Source organism: Petaurus breviceps, unplaced genomic scaffold (genome assembly GCF_028583685.1).
Source record: "Petaurus breviceps papuanus isolate PSGF00001 unplaced genomic scaffold, PetGlider_PUasm1.0 90994, whole genome shotgun sequence".
Taxonomy (NCBI): Eukaryota; Metazoa; Chordata; class Mammalia; order Diprotodontia; family Petauridae; genus Petaurus; species Petaurus breviceps.
In genome coordinates this window covers 6,864,397-6,883,005 of record NW_027187393.1, presented here as the reverse complement: position 1 = coordinate 6,883,005, position 18,609 = coordinate 6,864,397, and the positions used below count along the sequence as shown (strand labels likewise).

The 18,609-nt window shown below is 41.6% G+C and overlaps 1 protein-coding gene across 2 annotated transcripts in view; it reads right to left on the bottom strand.

Moving 5' to 3' along the window:
* Positions 1–9,583: 9,583 nt before the first annotated feature.
* Positions 9,584–18,609, bottom strand: part of PROCR (protein C receptor) — a 16,716-nt gene continuing 7,690 nt past the window's right edge. The window contains exon 5 of one of the 2 annotated variants that reach the window (XM_069077767.1): positions 9,584–10,760. In XM_069077767.1, coding sequence (XP_068933868.1) covers positions 10,658–10,760 — 103 coding nt within the window. In that variant the 3' untranslated portion in view covers positions 9,584–10,657. The remainder of the gene's footprint in view (positions 10,761–18,609) is intronic. The other variant, XM_069077769.1, reaches the window with a different exon arrangement.

The following is an 18,609-nucleotide window of genomic DNA, read 5'->3' as shown; positions in this document are numbered from 1 at the left end:
TTCTTCTTCTTCTTCTTCTTCTTCTTCTTCTTCTTCTTCTTCTTCTTCTTCTTCTTCTTCTTCTTCTTCTTCTTCTATTTTTGGAGGGGGAAGGAAGGGTAATTGGGATTAAGTAACTTGCCCAAGGTCACATGGCTAGTAAGTGTTAAGTGTCTGAGGGCGGATTTGAACTCAGGTCCTCCTGACTCCAGGGCCAGTGCTCTACTCACTGCACCATCTAGCCTCCCCATCCCTATCATTTCATAGATAAGGAAACTGAAGACTTTAGAGGTAAAGTGACTTGCTTAAAGTCACACAGGAAGTAAATGGCAGAGCAGAGATTCAAACCCAGGTCCTCTGAATCCAAATTCAAATATGATACTTTGGAGTTTACAGCATGCTCTGCAAACATCATCTCATTTGAGCTATACTATAGCCTTAGGAAGAACTCAGGGATTGTTAACCTAATTTTATAAGTGAGGAAACTGAGACTAAGAAGTGACTTAAGACCAGTTAAGAAATGGTAGGGCTGGGTCTCAAATTCAGAACTGAGGACTCTAAGCTCAGGGTTCCAGTTCCTATTCCACTTTACATTGGCCCCTCTTCACAAGGGGTTCATGGTCTAGTAAGAAAGACAGGGTATGGTAAGTGATGTGAGAGGGGTCCAGATAATAGGCTCAGTAGAGTTACTCTGGCCATTCTGCAGCGATTCAAGATCCAATGTGGTCTTGAAAGGATAAAGACCATAAAAGGATGAGGCAGTTGCAAAGGTTTGCAAGGGGAAAGTGTTGAAATGGGGGTGTGAGGGAAGAAGCTTAGAGGAGAGAGGGAATGTTGAGACCTAGAAGGCCCAAGTTAAGAGCATAATTCATGCAGAGATCAGAGGACAGAAGGAGGTGGCAGGAGGGAGGGAGGGAAGCTGGTCACATGACAAAGAAAGGCAGGATTCCAAAAGACACCCTGTGGACACTTAATCATAGGATTTAGAGCTGGAAAAGACCTTGAAGATCATTTAGCCTAACCTCCTGCTTTTACAGAGGAGGAAGCTGAGGCTCAAAAAAAGGGAGTGATTTTTCCCAAGTTCATATAAGTACCAAGCAGATGTAAAAGTCAAACTCAGCTCTCTGGACGCCTCATCTAATGACCTTTTCTATTGTTTCTTTTTAAATTGCATTAAATTACTTTTTTCAATAAAAAATCATTTATTTCCTTTCCTTCCTACCATCCATATCTAGAGAGAGAGAGAGAGAAAGAGAGAGAGAGAAAGAGAGAGAGAGAGAGAGAGAGAGAGAGAGAGAGAGAGAGAGAGAGAGAGAGAAACTCCTTTCCTTGTAATGAATATATACAGTGAAGTAAAACAAATTTCTAGCATTCCTTCCACTGTGCCATGAAGATACAGGCAGAATCTAGTACCAGGAAATACAGGAAAACCATGAAGCAAGATTTAGAAGATGAAAAAGAGAACTAGCTTGGAGTGTGGGTGTTCTCAAACTCTTCAAGGACCATCATCAGAGCTCAGAGCAGTCCAGATAGGAGACTCCAGGGGACTGCACCCAATATCTATAGCTAGGGCTATAACCACAAGGTCAACACTTCATAACCACCTTCTCCAGGAAGGTAGACTAAGAAGAATCACAGAATCTTAGATTTAGAGCTAGAAGGAACCTTAAATGTCATCTAATTTTGAAAGGTAGAGAGGTGATGGGACTTGTCTAAGGTCACATGGATAGGAAAAGACAAATTAAGAATTTGAACCCAGGTACTCAGGCTCCAAAGCTAATGCTCTTTCCATTGTACCATAGGTACAGGATCCAGGCAGACTCTTGGGTTCTTCTACTTATGAGGGTGGTAGGAAAAGCCCTGGGATAAGAGTCAGGATTTTTAGTCTTGGCTTTGTTAGTAACTCTTTACATGACCTTGGGCATGTCACTGCCCTCTCTGGGCAGGTGACCCTGAGACATGACATGGTATAATTGGAAATTATACGGGATTTCTAGTCAGAAGACCTGGATTTGAACCCTAACTCTGCTATTTGCTTTCTATGGGACCCTGAGCCAATCACTACTTCTCTGGGTATCAGTTTCCTCATCTATAAAATGAAGGAATTCTACTAGGTGACTTCAAAGGTCCTTTCCAGCTCTCAAAATCATGTTCTATATTCTAAGGTCTGTCCAGCTCTGACATTCTATGTGCTTGGAATTCTGTGATTAGAAGGGCCACAACTCAGCAGAGAGGAGGGACCATAAGATGATGGATTCAGATCTGGAAGGGACCTGAGAGATCATCTGATCCAACTCCCTTTTTTTGCCAATGAGAAACTGAAGCCCAGAGAGGTTAAATGATTTGTTCAAAGTCACACAGAGAGTAAATAACAAAATTAGGATTCAAACCCAGATTCTTGGACTTCCTCTTTAAGAACCTCTGACTGCTTATTGATTAGCTAAGATTCCCATTCACTGTTGAAACTGGACACTTTCACAGAAGTAGAAGGAAACAATCTAAAGTCTAAATTAGGTTATAGTAACACATATTTTATCCAATAGAATTCACCTATTCCTGGATCTGTCAGATGTCCCAAGGTTTCATATAGATTCATACTGGAAATTTTGTTATTAGGGTCTGGTTTGCCTAACCAAACTCCTCAGGAACAGTCACAGACAGCTGTTATGGGGAGGCAAAATTCAGCTCAGGGCAAGAATTGTTGCAGTCATTTTTTCAGTCATGTCTGACTCTTCATGACTCCATTTCTTGGCAAAGATCCTGAAGTGGTTTGCTATTTCCTTCTCCAGCTCATTTTACAGATGAGGAAACTGAGGCAAACAGGGTCAAGTGACTTGCCCAGGATAACATAGCTAGTAAGTGTCTGAGGCCAGATTTCAATTCAGCAAGATAACTCCAAGCCTGATGATGATCCACTATACTACCTAGTTGCCCCAGTATAAGAAAGAACTTCCTAAATATCAGAGCCATCCAGCAATGAAGGGGGCATGAGCTATCTGTCATTTTAAGCCGTAGCTAGATGAACATCTGTCAGGGATATTAGAAGAGGGATTCATGCTCAGGTGTAGGTTGAACCAGATGAGCCCTGCAATTGTTTCCAGCACTGAAAGTCTATGATTCAAACTCACAATACTGGTTTATTTCCAACAACTTTTTTCTTCTTCTTCCTAAATCTTTGATAACAAAAAGAAAGCTCCAGGTCATCCTTAGACTCTGATGCCTAACTTGCACCAAGTTAGCCTCCCATTGGGAGGACTAGAATTTCCATAGGGAAATTTCCACTAGAATTTCCACTGGGATCTGTACAACATCTTTGGCCTATGTCTATGAGGCCAGAGAAAACACCCTTGCTTGGGTCTATGGGGAGTTCAGCTGAGGTAATACATGATGGTAGTGAGAATAGGGCCAGGGAGGGAGGGGAAGGATACTTCTCACATAGTAAGCACAAAGGATGCCTGTGCTGACTCTTCCTATAGCTCAAAGTAAAGCCAAAAGATTGGATCCATTTTCTCCCAGAGAGGGAAGGAGATCACTACCTACCCTGCCCTATTTCCTTTATAGTGACCAATACAGTTGTTGGATAGCCATAGCTCATATCTGTTGTCTGAAACTATCAATCAAATGTGGTCTAGGCCCCTTTAGTTCCTCCTTTGATAAATGGGGATTTGGACTAGATTATCTCCAAGACAGTTTCCATATATGGTATTCTATGATCATAGATAGCAAAGGTATTAGGAAGGCAGTTTAAAATTTTAATTACAAAATAAAAATTTTAAATTGAAAATTTTAACTATAATAATTATGAGCAACAATGAGGGGAACCATGGTTTAACTGAACAGGCACTGGATTCAGTACCCCTAAGTTCTAACACTCATTCTGCTATATGATCTTGGATGAGTTACATCTCTCTACGACTCAATTCTCTCTGCTGTACAAAAGAGCTAGTAATACATGCCTTGCTTCCTTTATAGAGGTTAAAAAGATCACATGGTAAAACTTATATAAAAATGCTAGCTATAACTGAGTTCCAGGCCTCATTTCCTCTCACTTGGATTACTGCAACAGTCTCTTAGCTTTTAATGTCTAACTTTTCTAAACCATCCTTCAATAGCTGTTTAAGTCACCTTTTCAAAAACTATTGATGGCTTGCCATTGTCTATGAATAAAATTCTAATTCCTTTGCTTGGCATTCAAGGCTCTCCAAAATAAGACTATACTTTTCTTAGCTTTATTTTATTACTATCCCTTATGTACTCTACTGGACTCATACTGGATAATTCCTCTGAAGATGTGCCTCTCCCCACTACCAGATCTTCATGTCCTTTTTCATATTGTTATCTATGCTTGGAATGCTTTACTCCCATCTTCAACCACCCATTCTCAAATGTTGCCTCTTTCCTAAAAGTTTTCCTGATCCCCTCCATACAGAATGAATCTTTCAATGGTCCACAGCAGCCACTATTAATAGATGTTTGATGAATGACTGAATGAATTGTTTTTGCAAATGGTAAAACACTACCCAGATGTGAGGTAGTATCCTTTATACACTGCTGCTAATTAAAACTTGGGAAGATAAGAAATGTTTATTGGAAACTTGAACTTAACCTAAAAATGTGACCTAAAAATCAGGACGAGCTGAACTAATTTGCTAAACCCCAGACTGAGTCCAAATATTATTTTAACTGAACCATGAATGAAACCAAAAGTTTTTTTTAAAGGAACACTAGGGGATCAGATCAAACTGGAAGCAAGCCTGGATGTTTTCTAACACAAATGAACTGGAAAAAAACTGGAACATTTCAATATTGTATGGAGTTGCCCTAGAGGGAACAAGATTTCATCAGGTTCAAACTATTGAAATCAGGTGCCAAGATAATCCCTTTTCCTACTATTTTAGGAGTAAACATGGACTTTTCACCTAACACATTTTTGAGTACACTTGCTGAAGCTTCAAAGATCAAAAGAATCACAAATGCAGTGGAAAGAGTCTTTAATTTGGAATCAGAGGATCTAGGTGTGGGTTACTGGCTTACTAACTATATGGCCTTGGTCAAGTCACTTCCCTTTTTTAGGTCTCAGTTTCCACATCTGAAAAATGTGGATAATATTATTTGCACTATCTACCTCACAAGTTTATTGTGAGGGAAATATTTTGTAAAATAGAAAACCTTATTTGAATCTTAAAATTTGAACATAATTGTTATTAGAGCTGGAAGACTCCTTAGAGAGAGTCTAATTCAGTCCTCTTAACTTGCAAAGGAGGATTCTGGGCACCAGAGAGAGAAAAAAGACTTGCCCAACATTATATAGTGAGTCAATGGCAGGGTCAGAACTAGAACCTAGGTTTCCTTCTTCCCTGTCCAGGGGTCTTCCCACAATCTCACATAAATTCAGCATAAATAAAAGAAAACCTGCAAAGGGGGTATAAACTTTAGAACTCATAGCCTGCAAGAAGTGGTTGAGTTTGAAGACAAAAAGAACTTTAAATTTGGGTAGAAAATCTCTAGACGTTTGAGGACCCCCTAAATTCTGACTTCCAGTTTGGGAAGCATTACCAAGCCCTCTACCAAACGGGCCGCCAACTTATGGATAGATATCCCAGAAACAGAACCTTGGGCTCAACTGGGGAAGGAGGCCGCTATAGGGAGAGGCAAAGAGAGAGAGAAACCGAGAGGCCAGGAAACTAAGGATGAAAGCCTTCAAGAACAGCTTTTCCTTTCTTCTCCAGGCCCCTAGGTCCTCTACTCGCCACTTTTCTTCCCTGAGTCCAGAAGGTGGTGGTCCTTCTCCCTGCGTTCTTATTAGGTTCCTTTTACACAAGGTACCGGCTCAGGTCTCATTGCCCAGTCCGAACAAACCTTAGCCCCACACAAGGGAAACGCCAGGCGCTGCCTCTGTCCATGGTTCTGAACCAGGAGGCTCCCTCCTGTGTGTCCTGGAGGCGCTGAGTCCGAATCCCTCTGCTCCAGTCCCTACAGGCTCCCTTCTTTTCGCCATCCCAGCACTTCGTCCCCACTCAGGAATAGGCTCGTAATCTCGACATCTCCGCCAGCCCCAAACCAAGCGCGACCCTGACCCCAATAGATCTCCACCACCACCACTTGCCACCTTCCTCAACTCGTGACCCGAGCCCCAGAGGCCCTCCCTCAGTGGGCCCGTGACCATAACCATGTTCTTGTCTGACACTCTTCACGTGCTCCCGGTGGGCTGAGTCCAGGGGCCAGAACCCCGCCCTGGTCCTCAAGTCCCCCGGGCCTCTCCGCGCGGGTTTAGCAAGCAGGGCCCTGGGTCGGACTCCCCCTCCCCGTCCATAGTCCCCTCCCTACAAATCCCAGACTTGGATCTCTCGCCCCTCTCCCCCTTCCCTGAGATCCAGCTCGTACGCACCTGGCCCGCAAAGGGTGCTTCGTGGGCCGCCCCTGGCCCCACCGCCGCCGCCTCTTCCCTGGCCCCGGCCCCGGCCCCGGCCCCCGCCGCCGCCCGCACAGCGCCCAACAAACAGCAGAGAGCGGGCAGCCAGCGGCTCCGGCTCCGGCCCGGCCCGAGGGCGCGGCGGCCCCGGCTTCTCAGCATCTCCGCGGCGGCAGTAGCTGCAGCGGCGGGGCCGGGCCGGGAACCGCGGCGGGGCCGGGCGGGGGCGGGGGCGGGGGCGGCGGGGCCCGGCTGCGATGGCGGCGGCTCCTGCCGGGTCCTCCCGCTGCAGCCGCTGCGGAGCCGCCGAGTCACGGCGCCGCGGACACGCGCCCGGCCCTCCCGCCTTCGTCCCCGCTACCGCGGGCGCGTCCTCGCCCCTGCTCCAGTCTCCTCCTGGCGCGTTCCCGCTTCTCACCCCAGGCTCAGCCCCACCCCCAGCCAGGCGCGTCCCCGCCCCCCACCGGGCCACCCCTGGGTGACCCGTCCTGAGAGCTGGGAGTACTGCTTGGAGAAGGACGTGTAGCCCGGATCCACCAACTCCCTCCACCCCGTGCAGTCTGCGGGAATGTCCTGGGGGAGGGGGCAGAGAAGATCCCTTGGGAGAAAGTCTGAGGGGAGCCCCTACGGAAGAGATACGCGTGTGATTGTGATACGCTGGGATTCGAAAAGGTTTGAGACAGTCCTTACCCTCAGAGAGCTCACAATTTAGTCTGGAAAATTGTAGAAAGAGAAAAAGGTACTAGAATTCCCAGATAGGCTCTACTCAGTGCGGAAGTGAATGTTATTCCCCTCGATTATTAGTTTACAGACGCTCTAATCAAAAAGCTGAGGACAGAGGCAGTGTGGGAGCTCTTCTTGGAGTCCGTAATATTTCAGCCGGCCTTGAAGAATCAGACTTAGAGGCAAGTGGAGATGAGGCCAATGAGATGAGAGCAGCATGCAAGACCCGAGGCAGAAATGCATGTGTCATTAAGTGTAAAAAAAAAAGGGGGAAGTGTGAGAGACAAGTCTGTAAAAGGGTTGGAAACAGAGGAATGGACTAGATGACCTCTTAAGGCCCCTTGAAGGCCACTCATAGGAATTTAGACCTCATCCCGAGAGGGTCATATATACCAAGCAATGCTTTGTTTCCATTCCAATCCCATACTTTTCTTCCTAGCTGAGTGCCTCCCTCTGTACTCCTGTAATAATAAATAATATGTAATTTCAAGCTTTACAAAATCCCAAAATAATCTCACCCAATCCTCTCATCTTATTTTTCATTTTTAAATTATCAATAAAGTTCTTTTAGTACAACACACCCAAGCACTGCCCTTCTCCTACAAAGTATGTTCCCTGAAAATAGTTTATCCATAGCTAAGAGAAAAGAAAACACTAACACTAACTGCTGACATTCACCAGAGGTTTGTTGTCTCTTTGGTTAACTTTATATTGTTAGAGTCATTGTATATATTTTTCCTTTAGTTCTGTTTTCTTTATTCTGAATTACTTCAAACAAGTCTTCCCATGTTTTTCTGAAAATTTCCTATTTGTCATTCTTTAAGGTATAGTAACATTCCATCATATTCATATGCTATAATATGTTACCCAATTACTAATCATATATTTTACTTCTAGTTTTTTTTTTTTTGTTTTGTTTTTTGCTTTTTGGAGAGGGGAAGGTAGGGCAGTTGGGGTTAAGTGACTTGCCCAATGTCACATGGCTAGTTTTGTGTTAAGTGTCTGAGGCTGGATTTGAACTCAGGTCCTCCTGACTCCAGGGCCAGTGCTTTATTCATTGCACCACCAAGCAGCCCCACTTCCAGTTTTTTTAATCACAGATAACACAGGAATATTTCTCTATAATGGATCTTTTCTTTTTAATTTCATTTTAAGTTTTGCCTTTTGTTTTTACATGACAGCCCTTTCCTGATAATCCTTCCTCACTTTTCCCACCATTGGATAAGCCAAAACCACCAAGAAGGTGATGAGGTCTAACAATGTATCCCACATCTCCAGTTCTCCATTTCTTAACCAGTAGAAGAGAGTTATGTTTCGTCATCAATTCTTTTATGTCAAGATTGGTCATTACAATGAATCAGTGTTTAATTACCTGTCGTTATTTTTATTATATTATGCATTGAATATTGTGTATTTTTCTGGTTCTGGCTATCTTATTCTACATTAATTCATAGAAATCTCCCTATGCTTTTCTGAATTCCTCATCTTCATTGTTTGTTATAGAATATTATTACAATTACTCTCCATTCTAATCACATATCACAATTTGATCAGCCATTCCCCCAATTCATATTGTTTCCATTTTTTTTGTTAATATGTCTTTTCTAGCTGACAATAAACCCCTTTATGTTATGGGATAATAGTCTCATAGCTATAGACCTAGAAGGGCCCTCAGAGACCATCTAGTACAAACTCCTTATTTTACAGATGAGGAAGCTGAGACCCAGTGCGGTTGTGACTTGTCCAAGGTCACACAAGTAATACATGGAAGAGACAGGATTTGACTCCAGATCCTCTGATCCCAAATTCAACACTGTTCTCCTGTTAAAGATAAAGAAACTAAAGCTCAAAGATATTTTCCCAACATCCCTCAGCAATAGAGGTAGGATTCAAACTCAATTCTGACTCCAAATACAATTCTCTTTCTACTACGCTATAATAACTCTTTGGAAGTCCCAGTTCCCAATTTCCAGGTCAAAGGGCATGAATGGTTCAGTAGTTTTTCTGTCCTAATTCCAAATTGTTTCCCAGAATAGTTTAACCAATTCACACTCCCACAGCAGTGAATTTACCTGTCTTCTTACGTTCCCTACACCAATGAGTTTTCCCATTTTTGCTGGTTTAATGGGTATGAGGTGATACCTTAAGCTAATACCTTGATTTTATATATTTTAATTGATACTATTTCCCCCACTTTTTTTGTTTGTTTGTTTTTGCTTTTTAGAGGGCAGTTGGGGTTAAGTGACTTGCCCAAAGTCACACAGCTAGTTTTTTTGTGTTAAGTGTCTGAGACTGGATTTGAACTCAGGTCCTCCTGACTGCAGGGCCGGTGCTCTATTCACTGTGCCATCTAGCCACCCCTCCCTGGCTTTTTACATTAATTTCACTTTCCAAAGTCCTCCCCCCCAACTTCCTTTGTAACAAATAGATAGAGATAAACAAAACAAACACATTGTCCTTGTCTGAAAACATATGTTCTGAAGTTTTTCCGTGTTGTATTTTTATTTTACATTATTGTAGTTTCCATGTAAATTGTTCTCTTTATTTAGTTTACATTACATTCTTGGAATATAGTTAGGTAATCTTTAGGTCAAAGTGATTTGACTCAATAATTTAATAACAAAGCCATTTAATAATATGAATTTTACTCAGTTCTGCTTATTTACTCAGTTTATAAGGATCTTCCCAGAATTCTTTGGATTCTTCATATTTGTCTTTTTTAAAAATTGTATAATAATGTTCCATTACATTACTATAGCATATGAATGTGCCTTAAGAATAACCTATGTAAAAGCAGAGACATGTTATGTCATCTATGAAGAACAGCAAGTAAGTCAACTTTTTCAACTGTTCCCCAGCCAGTGGTCAATGGCTTTATTTCTAGTTCTTTGGCACCATAGCAGCAAGAGTGCTATTATAAATATTTTGGTATTTATTGGACCATTGTTTCTGTCTTTGAATGCTTTGGGGAATTCAAAGACCAGTAATGGAATCTCTCAGTCAAAAGGCATGGATATTTTAGGCATTTTTCTTGAATAATTCTACACTGAAAAAATGGTTGGATCACTTCACAGCTCCATTAGCAATGTATGTACCTGTCTTCTAAAAACGCCTCCAAGTATTGACTGTTTCTGTCTTTTATTACCTTTTTCCATCTTTGCCAATTTGCATCATGTGAAGCAAAACCTTGGAACTGTTTTACTTTGGATTTTCCTTATTACTAGTGATTCAGAATATGTTTTCATCTGATCATTTATAGTTTGCAATTTTTTTGAAGTCTGTTACAATCTTTTGACCACTTGTATATTGGGGAATGATTCTTAAAGTTATGTATTTGTTTCAGTTCCTTACAACTTCAGGTGCATAATTACATAATGTTTCCTAGACCAATTAAACAATTTATAACTAGGTCAACATTGAACCACCATTTCCTTTTTCTTATAGCCTCCCCCCACCCAGAAATGAAATTCATCATCTTTTACCATCTTAGTCAACCCCCTCATTTTACAGAGTGGAAAACTGATCCCCAGAAAGGAAAAGAGATTAACGTACGGTCACATAGGCACTAAGTGGTCTTCTAACCAATATTTCTGCCTCCAATCTCTTCCCTTCATTCCATCTTGCAGACATCACCAAATTAATCTTCCTAAAACAGTGATTGACAATAAAAGGTAGTATGGTGTATTAGACAGAGAATTCATCTTTCCCCAAAAACTCACCCCTCTTTCTATTTCCCTCACTCAACCCCTATGGTTGGGGGCACCACACTCCTTCTAGTCACCCAGATTCACAACCACATAGTCATCCTTGACACTTCACTCTCTTTCTGTCTCCAAGTCAAATCAGTTGTCAAATCTTGTCATTTCACAATGTCTCTTTCATTTGTCCCCTTCTCTCCTCTCACATGACTACAATCCTAGTTCAGCCTCTCATCACTTATCCCTTGGTCAATTGCTATAGAATTGTTTTCTCTTTCCCATAGTCATTCCCCAACCCAATCCATCCTTCATATAGATGCCAAATTGATAGTCCTAAAGCACAGGTCTGACCATGTCACTCTCCTGACCAAAAAAAGCTTCAGCAGCTTTCTATTGACTCTTGGATAAAAATAAAAACTCTTGGGGCAGCTAGGTGGTGCAGTGAGTAAAGCACCGGCCCCAGAGTCAGAAGGACCTGGGTTTGGTTCTGGCCTCAGACACTTACCCACACACAAAAAAAACTAGCCATGTAACCTTGGGCAAGTAACTTAACTCCAATTGCCCTCCAAAAAGGCAAAATAAAATAAATTAAATAAAAACTCTTCTTTTAGTATATAAATTCCTTCCCACAATCTATCTTAAATTTATCTTTTCAAGTTGACTTTACATAACTTTCCTTTACCATCCTAGGTCCCACTCAAGTAGACTTACTTGCTGTTCTTCATACATGATACAATATGTCTCTGCTTTTACACAGAATATTTCCTGTGCCTGTCCTCCTCACCTCCACCTCTTAGAAACATTATCTAAAATGTAGTATGTAAGTTCTTCTAGTAGAATGGAAAACCTTGGAGGGAAGGGACTGCCTGACTTTTGTATTTCCATTCCCAGTTCCTAGCACATAATGAGTGCTAAAAATGTTCTTTTTGATTGTTTGCCTTTTGATTGATTTTTTAAAGGTTTGGCTCAAATACTACCTCCTGCTTGAGGCCTTTTCAAATCCTCCCAATTGTTAGTGCCACCCTCCAAAATTATATCACATTTACTTCATAGAGATTTATTATTTTCTTATTTGTATGTATGTATTATTTTCCTCCAGTAAGATGTAAGCTCATCAAAGACAGAGATTGTTTCATTGAAGGATATAACACAACCAGCCAGGTTAAAAAATGATGGAGAGGGGAATAAGAACACATATGTCCCTGGGGTTCCTCAAGGGGATGTGACAAGTCTTCATGTTCCATCAGGTCCTATGTCTATAGACAGCAAACAGCAGTGAATCTCCTTCAGTAGTTCTCTTCAGTAGCAATGAGTTCTGAGACTAAACTATTCTTGTTTATTTAGTGGAAAAAGTGGAGCCTGATAGGTTTGACTTCATAGTACTTTGTCTTTCATTTACATACTCATTTCAATACTTTATGAATTGGGCTACCAAATGAAGGTGAACAGCCCACTAGCTCTCACACAACAACTTTAGGGGGAAAGAACTAAACTAAAAATAGCACCAGAACAAATAATTATCAAGAAATCTGATGAGAAACTGCAGTTAGTGACTTCACATGCCTCAGAATTGCATACAAAATTAGCCAGAAACTCATAAGCAAAAAGAAAGGGTGCTTTCAGAAAAAAAAGCACCAGCACAGGCAAATAACATAGAAGCTTCTAAGTGTGACCAGAGATGAACTAGAAACACTTCTCTCCTTCAAGGCTCTGTATCCCAAGGCAATAAGAGTGGAGGGTTCCTGATACGACCCTTGAGGATCAGGGGTGGCTGGGCCTTACCTCTCCCGGTACATCTGTGCACATCAGGACATGGGCCAGCCACGTTCTCCAAGAACGGAGTTACAAGCCAGGAGAGTCAAAGAGTAGCAAGACTTTATTAGCAGCTTCTTTTGCAATTACATCCTAACTCCTCACTCCTCTTTGAGCTTCCTTACTTTTATTCCCCTTCTGCCCCTCTTCTCCTGAGGCAGAAGTTGCCACGGTGCAAAGTCTGAGCTAAACCCATGGCCACAAGTCAGGAGGTAATGGAGCTCTCGTCCTGAAACAGAGCATATCTCACAGAACGTCTGAGTCTCCTCCACAGTGCTTGTGTCAAGGCTTTATCACTTCAGAGTCAGCATTTTCCGGGTCTCATGCCTCCAGGGGAACTGCACTTACACCCCCTAACAGGTTCCCACAAAAAAGTCTCAGAGTGGTCAGGACTCTTAGGGAGCTCAGATCAGGACAACTAAGGCCCAGCAGATCCTAGGTATCCATTAGTCTATCCTAAGATGCTAAAGAGGGCTCTAAAGATCAAGCATCCTGAATCTCAAGGATCCAAAGAGACCTAAATTTTATCAGCCCACTATTAGTTTAAAAACACGTTGGGAGGTCAGCACAGGAACATATGTTGATATTATGAACATTACATGTATACTTTATGCATTTCTGAGTTTCTGAACCTTTTCTGTGTTATTTTCTGGTCTTTGTGTATCCTCTTCAGCTTCCACAAAATTCTTCCAAAATTCCCATTTAATTTCTTAAACCAACCCAACGATATATCAAAATTGTGATTAGGAAAGTTGTGGTGTGGAAGGGACAATTGTAAATGGGGTGAAATTGTGGTCTGTATTCCCCAGATTATGACAAGCAATTAGATGGACAATTCATTGAATTTTCCCAGTAGGGTGTGTGTGTGTGTGTGTGTGTGTGTGTATGTGTGTGTGTAATATAAAGTCTGTCTATCTTACTGAATAGAATAAAGTGAAAACTTCTCAGGTAACATTCCAGAAAACTGAACACCTGAACTGGGAGCCTGGGACCCTTGCCTTACTTCCCTGGTCATAAATTGAAGTTTTTGCTTAAGCTAAGCTAAGCATAGGAGGGGAAAGCACAGACCCTGCAAATTTAACCACAGGCCCAAATGTTCCAGACTTGTTTCCACTGACCACCATCTGACCTGTACAAATATAAAATTGGAAATCTTGTTGTGGAACTCCAGGCAGGTCACCATGTCCTAAAATCCCCATGATTCATAAAATATTGTCTGCTTTCATATCTATATAGATATTGTTAGAACATTTATCTTCTGCTTTCATATCTAAGTTGATACTAATGACATATTTTGTCTGTTTTCATGTCTGCTAGACATATACCTTCTGCTTTTTGATATTATTGACATTTCACCTGCAAACGTCAGCAGATTTTTGTGGTTAAGATTGTGCATCTCAGTTCCTAACAGGAACAGGACAGAAAAAGGAGAGAGGAGAATAGGTGGTCTTTTGGGTATATAACCAAGCTTTGCATTTTGTATTTTGCCTCTCCTACTAGACTGCCTCTAGTAGCAAGACCACCCTTCTTGCAAGAAGAAATAATTAAATAAATCCTTCCTGTCTCTACTTGGAGATAACTCTGCTTATTTTATTTTGGGCAAGGGTCATCTTTGTCCCACACATTACACAATATACTAGTTAGCATATCATGCAATGTTATATTCACATATGCATACACACATATGTATATACATCTATTATATATATGTATGTACACACATATGCATAATAATGCATCTGGGAGACAGTAAGAATGGATGATAAATTCAGTCCAAAATTAAACAGGAGAACAGGTGGGATTGCCTTCAGGAAATTGTGCCAAACCCCTAATTTTCCCAGAATTTGAAGTTCTTTTAATTCTTCCAGAAACAAATATCATCTCTTGAAAAAATAAATTGTTTTTACATTGTTTAGATTTCTCCCTGTATCTTTTCCCTTTTCCCCCAGTGGAGATCATCCTTTATAACAATTTTGGGGGGAGGCGATCAGGGTTAAGTGATTTGCCAGAGTTACACCTCTAGTAAGTGTCTGAGCCTATGTTCAAACTCAGGCGCTCTTGACGCCAGGGATGATGTTCTATCCACTGCACCACCCAGCTGCCCCAATTAAGAAGAAAAGGAAAGAAAAAGAGGAAGAAAAACATTTTTTTAGCAAAACTGATGAATAAATTGAAAAAAATATGATGTTTTATGCAATGTCTCACATTTGAAAACCTTGACCTTTGCAAAGGATGGCAGAGGGGATTCTCCTCATCTTTCTTTGGGGTTAAGGTTATTCTTCATAATTTCACTGAATTTCATTCAGTTTCAATGATTTTGTGGTGATTATTCTTTTCATTTGCTTTGTTGCAGTCAATGTGTATATTGTTTTCCTGGCTCTGCTTACTTTACTTTGCATCAATTCATCTAAATCTTTCCATATTTCTCTGTATTCATTCTATTCATGGTTTCTTACAGCACATTCATGTGTTTTGGCTTAGTCATTCTCCATTCATTGTTTCACTTAAAAAAATGCCAGTGAGAGCACTGGCCCCAGAGTTGGGATGACCAGGAATTGAATCCGGGCTCAGACACTTAGCACCCACCCAGAAACACCTGGCCATGTAACCTTGATTAAGTTACTTAACCCCAATTGCTTAGGGGCAGCCAGGTGGCTCAGAGAGTAAGAGCACTGGCCCCAGTGTCAGGATGACCTGGGGATTGAATCCGGGCTCAGATACTTAGCACCACACCCAGAAATAACTGGCTGTGTAACCTTGAGCAAGTTACTTAACCCCAACAAAAAAAAACCAGTGTTGTGTATAACTTCTATCAGATTGCTTGCAGTTTTGGGGAGGAGGAAGGGGAGGAAAGAAAGGGAGGGAGGAAGAAAAACATTTGGAACTCAAAATCTTAAAAAAGTGAATGTTGAAAATTTTCTTTACATGTAATTGGGGAAAAAATAAAATAGTATTTTTAAAAATCCAATGTTGTTCAGCGGCTGAGAAAAATGTAATATTTTTTATTGTCCCTGAAGGATTAAAAATGAGTGCTATTCAGAGGTCAATGGAGACATGAACAATGGGTGTGGGCAGGCTTTGACAAAAATAATAACTTCAAATTATTTAAATTATAATAATAACTTTACACAATGAATAAAGAGTGTTAGAGAAATAGATGGGGCAGGGGAGATGGAATTGGCATATTGCAAACTAAATGGAGGATATCGACAAGGATTCACAGGAGAGACAAACATTAAATTGGCATCATTGGCAAAAACATCCCAATCAATGAGGTCACAAGTCATTTTGAGTAGAGGAGTTTGAGATTTGAACATAGAATGTCATAGTTGGAAGGAACCTCCAAGTCCAGCAAGTCCAGACTTATTGGCAGACCATGTGACACCATGGAAAGAATGCTGCACTTGGGGCAGCTAGGTGGTGCAGTGAATAAAGCATCAACCTTGGAGTTAGGAGGACCTGAGTTCAAAATGTGACCTCAGACACTTAACACTTACTAGCTGTGTGACCTTGGGCAAGTCACTTAACCCCAATTGCCCTCCCTCCCTGCAAAAAGCAAAAAAAAAAAAATAGAATGCTGTACTTGCAATCAAAGGACCTGAATTCAAATGCATTTTTGTCACTTATTACCTGTGTGACCACGGGCAAGTTGCTTACCTTCTCTGGGTTTCAGTTTATTTATTTATAAAATGAGTGGACTGGACTAGATGGCACTGAAGTCCTTTCAGCCCTAAAATTATGATCTTCATTTTACAGATGCTGAACCTGGGATCAAGGGTGGGAAGAGGACTTAAAGTCTACTCACCATGATTGACAACTAGGGGAAGCTAAACCCAGAACAGCTGACTAGATTCAGCCTGGACATGCTAAGGGGATCACTTACTACACACCAAGTATGTTTGTTTTCTATGTCATCAGCAGCTGGACGTGAAATGCACTGGTGTCTAGGCATCGGGCCCAAGCCAAACATTCTGAAGTCATTTCTTAGAAGGAGGGTGCATTTCCAGTCTCTATATGGTCTCCCAGAGAGCACCACTTAGACCAAGTATCTTAGAATCATCAAATGTTAGCTCCAGAAGGGATGTTGGAGATTACCTAGTCTAACCTAAAACCCCCAATCCCCTGCCAATTTTGCAGAAGCGGAAACCAAAGTATCTAAATGGTTTATATGAGGTAACCCCAGGACAGACAAATGTTCACACACACACACAAACATACACACACACACACACACACACACACACACACACTACTCAGTAATCCTTAGCCTCTCAGGTAAGAATCTGCCCTTCTTTTAAAGGGTGAGAGCTTAGAACCCACTCACCCCCTGTGTCCTGCAGGTTTGTCCCTAAGATTTCAGGGAATTTCACTCGGTTTTATGTATATGGGGGATAAGAAGTGGGGGAACCTTGGCACCTTCATGGTCCAACTCTGCCCATGCTGTAGGCTGCCCTCCACCCTCTCCCTATGTGTAGTGTGTAGGCCTTGAAGAGCATAAGTAAGTGTAGAACAGAAGTTCATGGGTTCATAAACAGTCCTCTTTTTCATTCTTCTTTGTTTATTCATGATTTTAGGTTCACAATAAAAATTATTTCTTAAAATAAAAAAGATTATTCATCAAAGTATGGACTAAGAAGTATCTTTCTCCCTAACTCTCTATCCCCAGGCACTACAACCTATCCAATGATCAAATGAGAACTTTGTAAGGTAAAGGAAGAGAATAAGCATTTATGTAGCAACTACTATATACCAGACAATGTGCTAAGCTCTTTACAAATATTATCTCAATAGATCAGAGGTGGGGGGAGGGGGAGTCTGAGGCCTCAAGGCCACATGTAGGTCTCTAGGTCCTCAGGTGTGGCCCTTTGATTGAATCCAAACTTCACAGAACAATGTGACCTTGAGGCTGCAGGCTCCCTACCCCTGCACAATCCTCACAACAACCCTGCAAGGTAGATACTGTTTTATCCCCATTTTACATTTGAGGAAACTGAGGCAAACAGAGGTTAAGTGACTTGCCCAAGGTTACACAGCTAGTAAGGGTCTGAGGCTGGATGTGAACTCTGGTCTTCTGGATTCCATGCTCAGTGCTCAGATAGACAGATGCATTATGGTGCCATCTAGCTGCCTCTTTTTTTTTTTTAAAGGGCTTAGCACATAGTAGGCACTTAATAAATGCTTGTTCTATTTTCCCTCCCCAATCCCCAACTCTCTCTCTTCCCTTTCTTATCACACTGCCTATCAGTCCCAGCTATTCAATAAACCTTTTTTCCCACATATTCACTGAGCACTTACTGTGCTGGAGGCCCTTGGGAGAAAAGGACATAGAAAGATGAGTAAGTGACAGTCTTCCCCCAAAGAATTCAGTCTGGGAGAGGAGATAATTAACTTATTTCAATATATGTGGAATCTATGCTCTACATGCAGATCCCAATTCCCTCCCTACCTTTGTAGTAAAATACTTTCCTAGTTGCTGCCTTGGCCAAAAAAATCAAAATCAAATCAAATCAAATGCATCCCTGGTGGCCAGACCTCCAGTGATGAGTTCTTGTGCCCTTAGCAAGCCTAATTTTAAGGCTATAGGTATGTGGTCTATCTCCATGTCAGTGTGAGACATTTTCTCAGATTGTAAAACCATCCTTCACCCCACCTTCAGAGCCTGTACCCTGCTAGCATGATCTTTAAGGACTCAGGATCACCCCCATGACAAAATGAAGCATTGGAGGATTTTTACTATAATAATATGTCACATTCCTAGCATGCTTCAATTTGATGAATCTTATAACACTTCTGGGAGGAAAGCCCAGCAAGTATTATCATCCCCATTTTACAGATGGGAAAATGAGGTCTCATAGAGGTAAAATGTTTGGGGTTATGCAGCTAGTATCAGAGTTGGAACTCAAACCCAGATCATTTGGCTCCCTGTTCACCGGTAAAGTGATGGGGGAGGGGGAGGGGTTTATGGGCGGTGCCATGGTTGCTTTG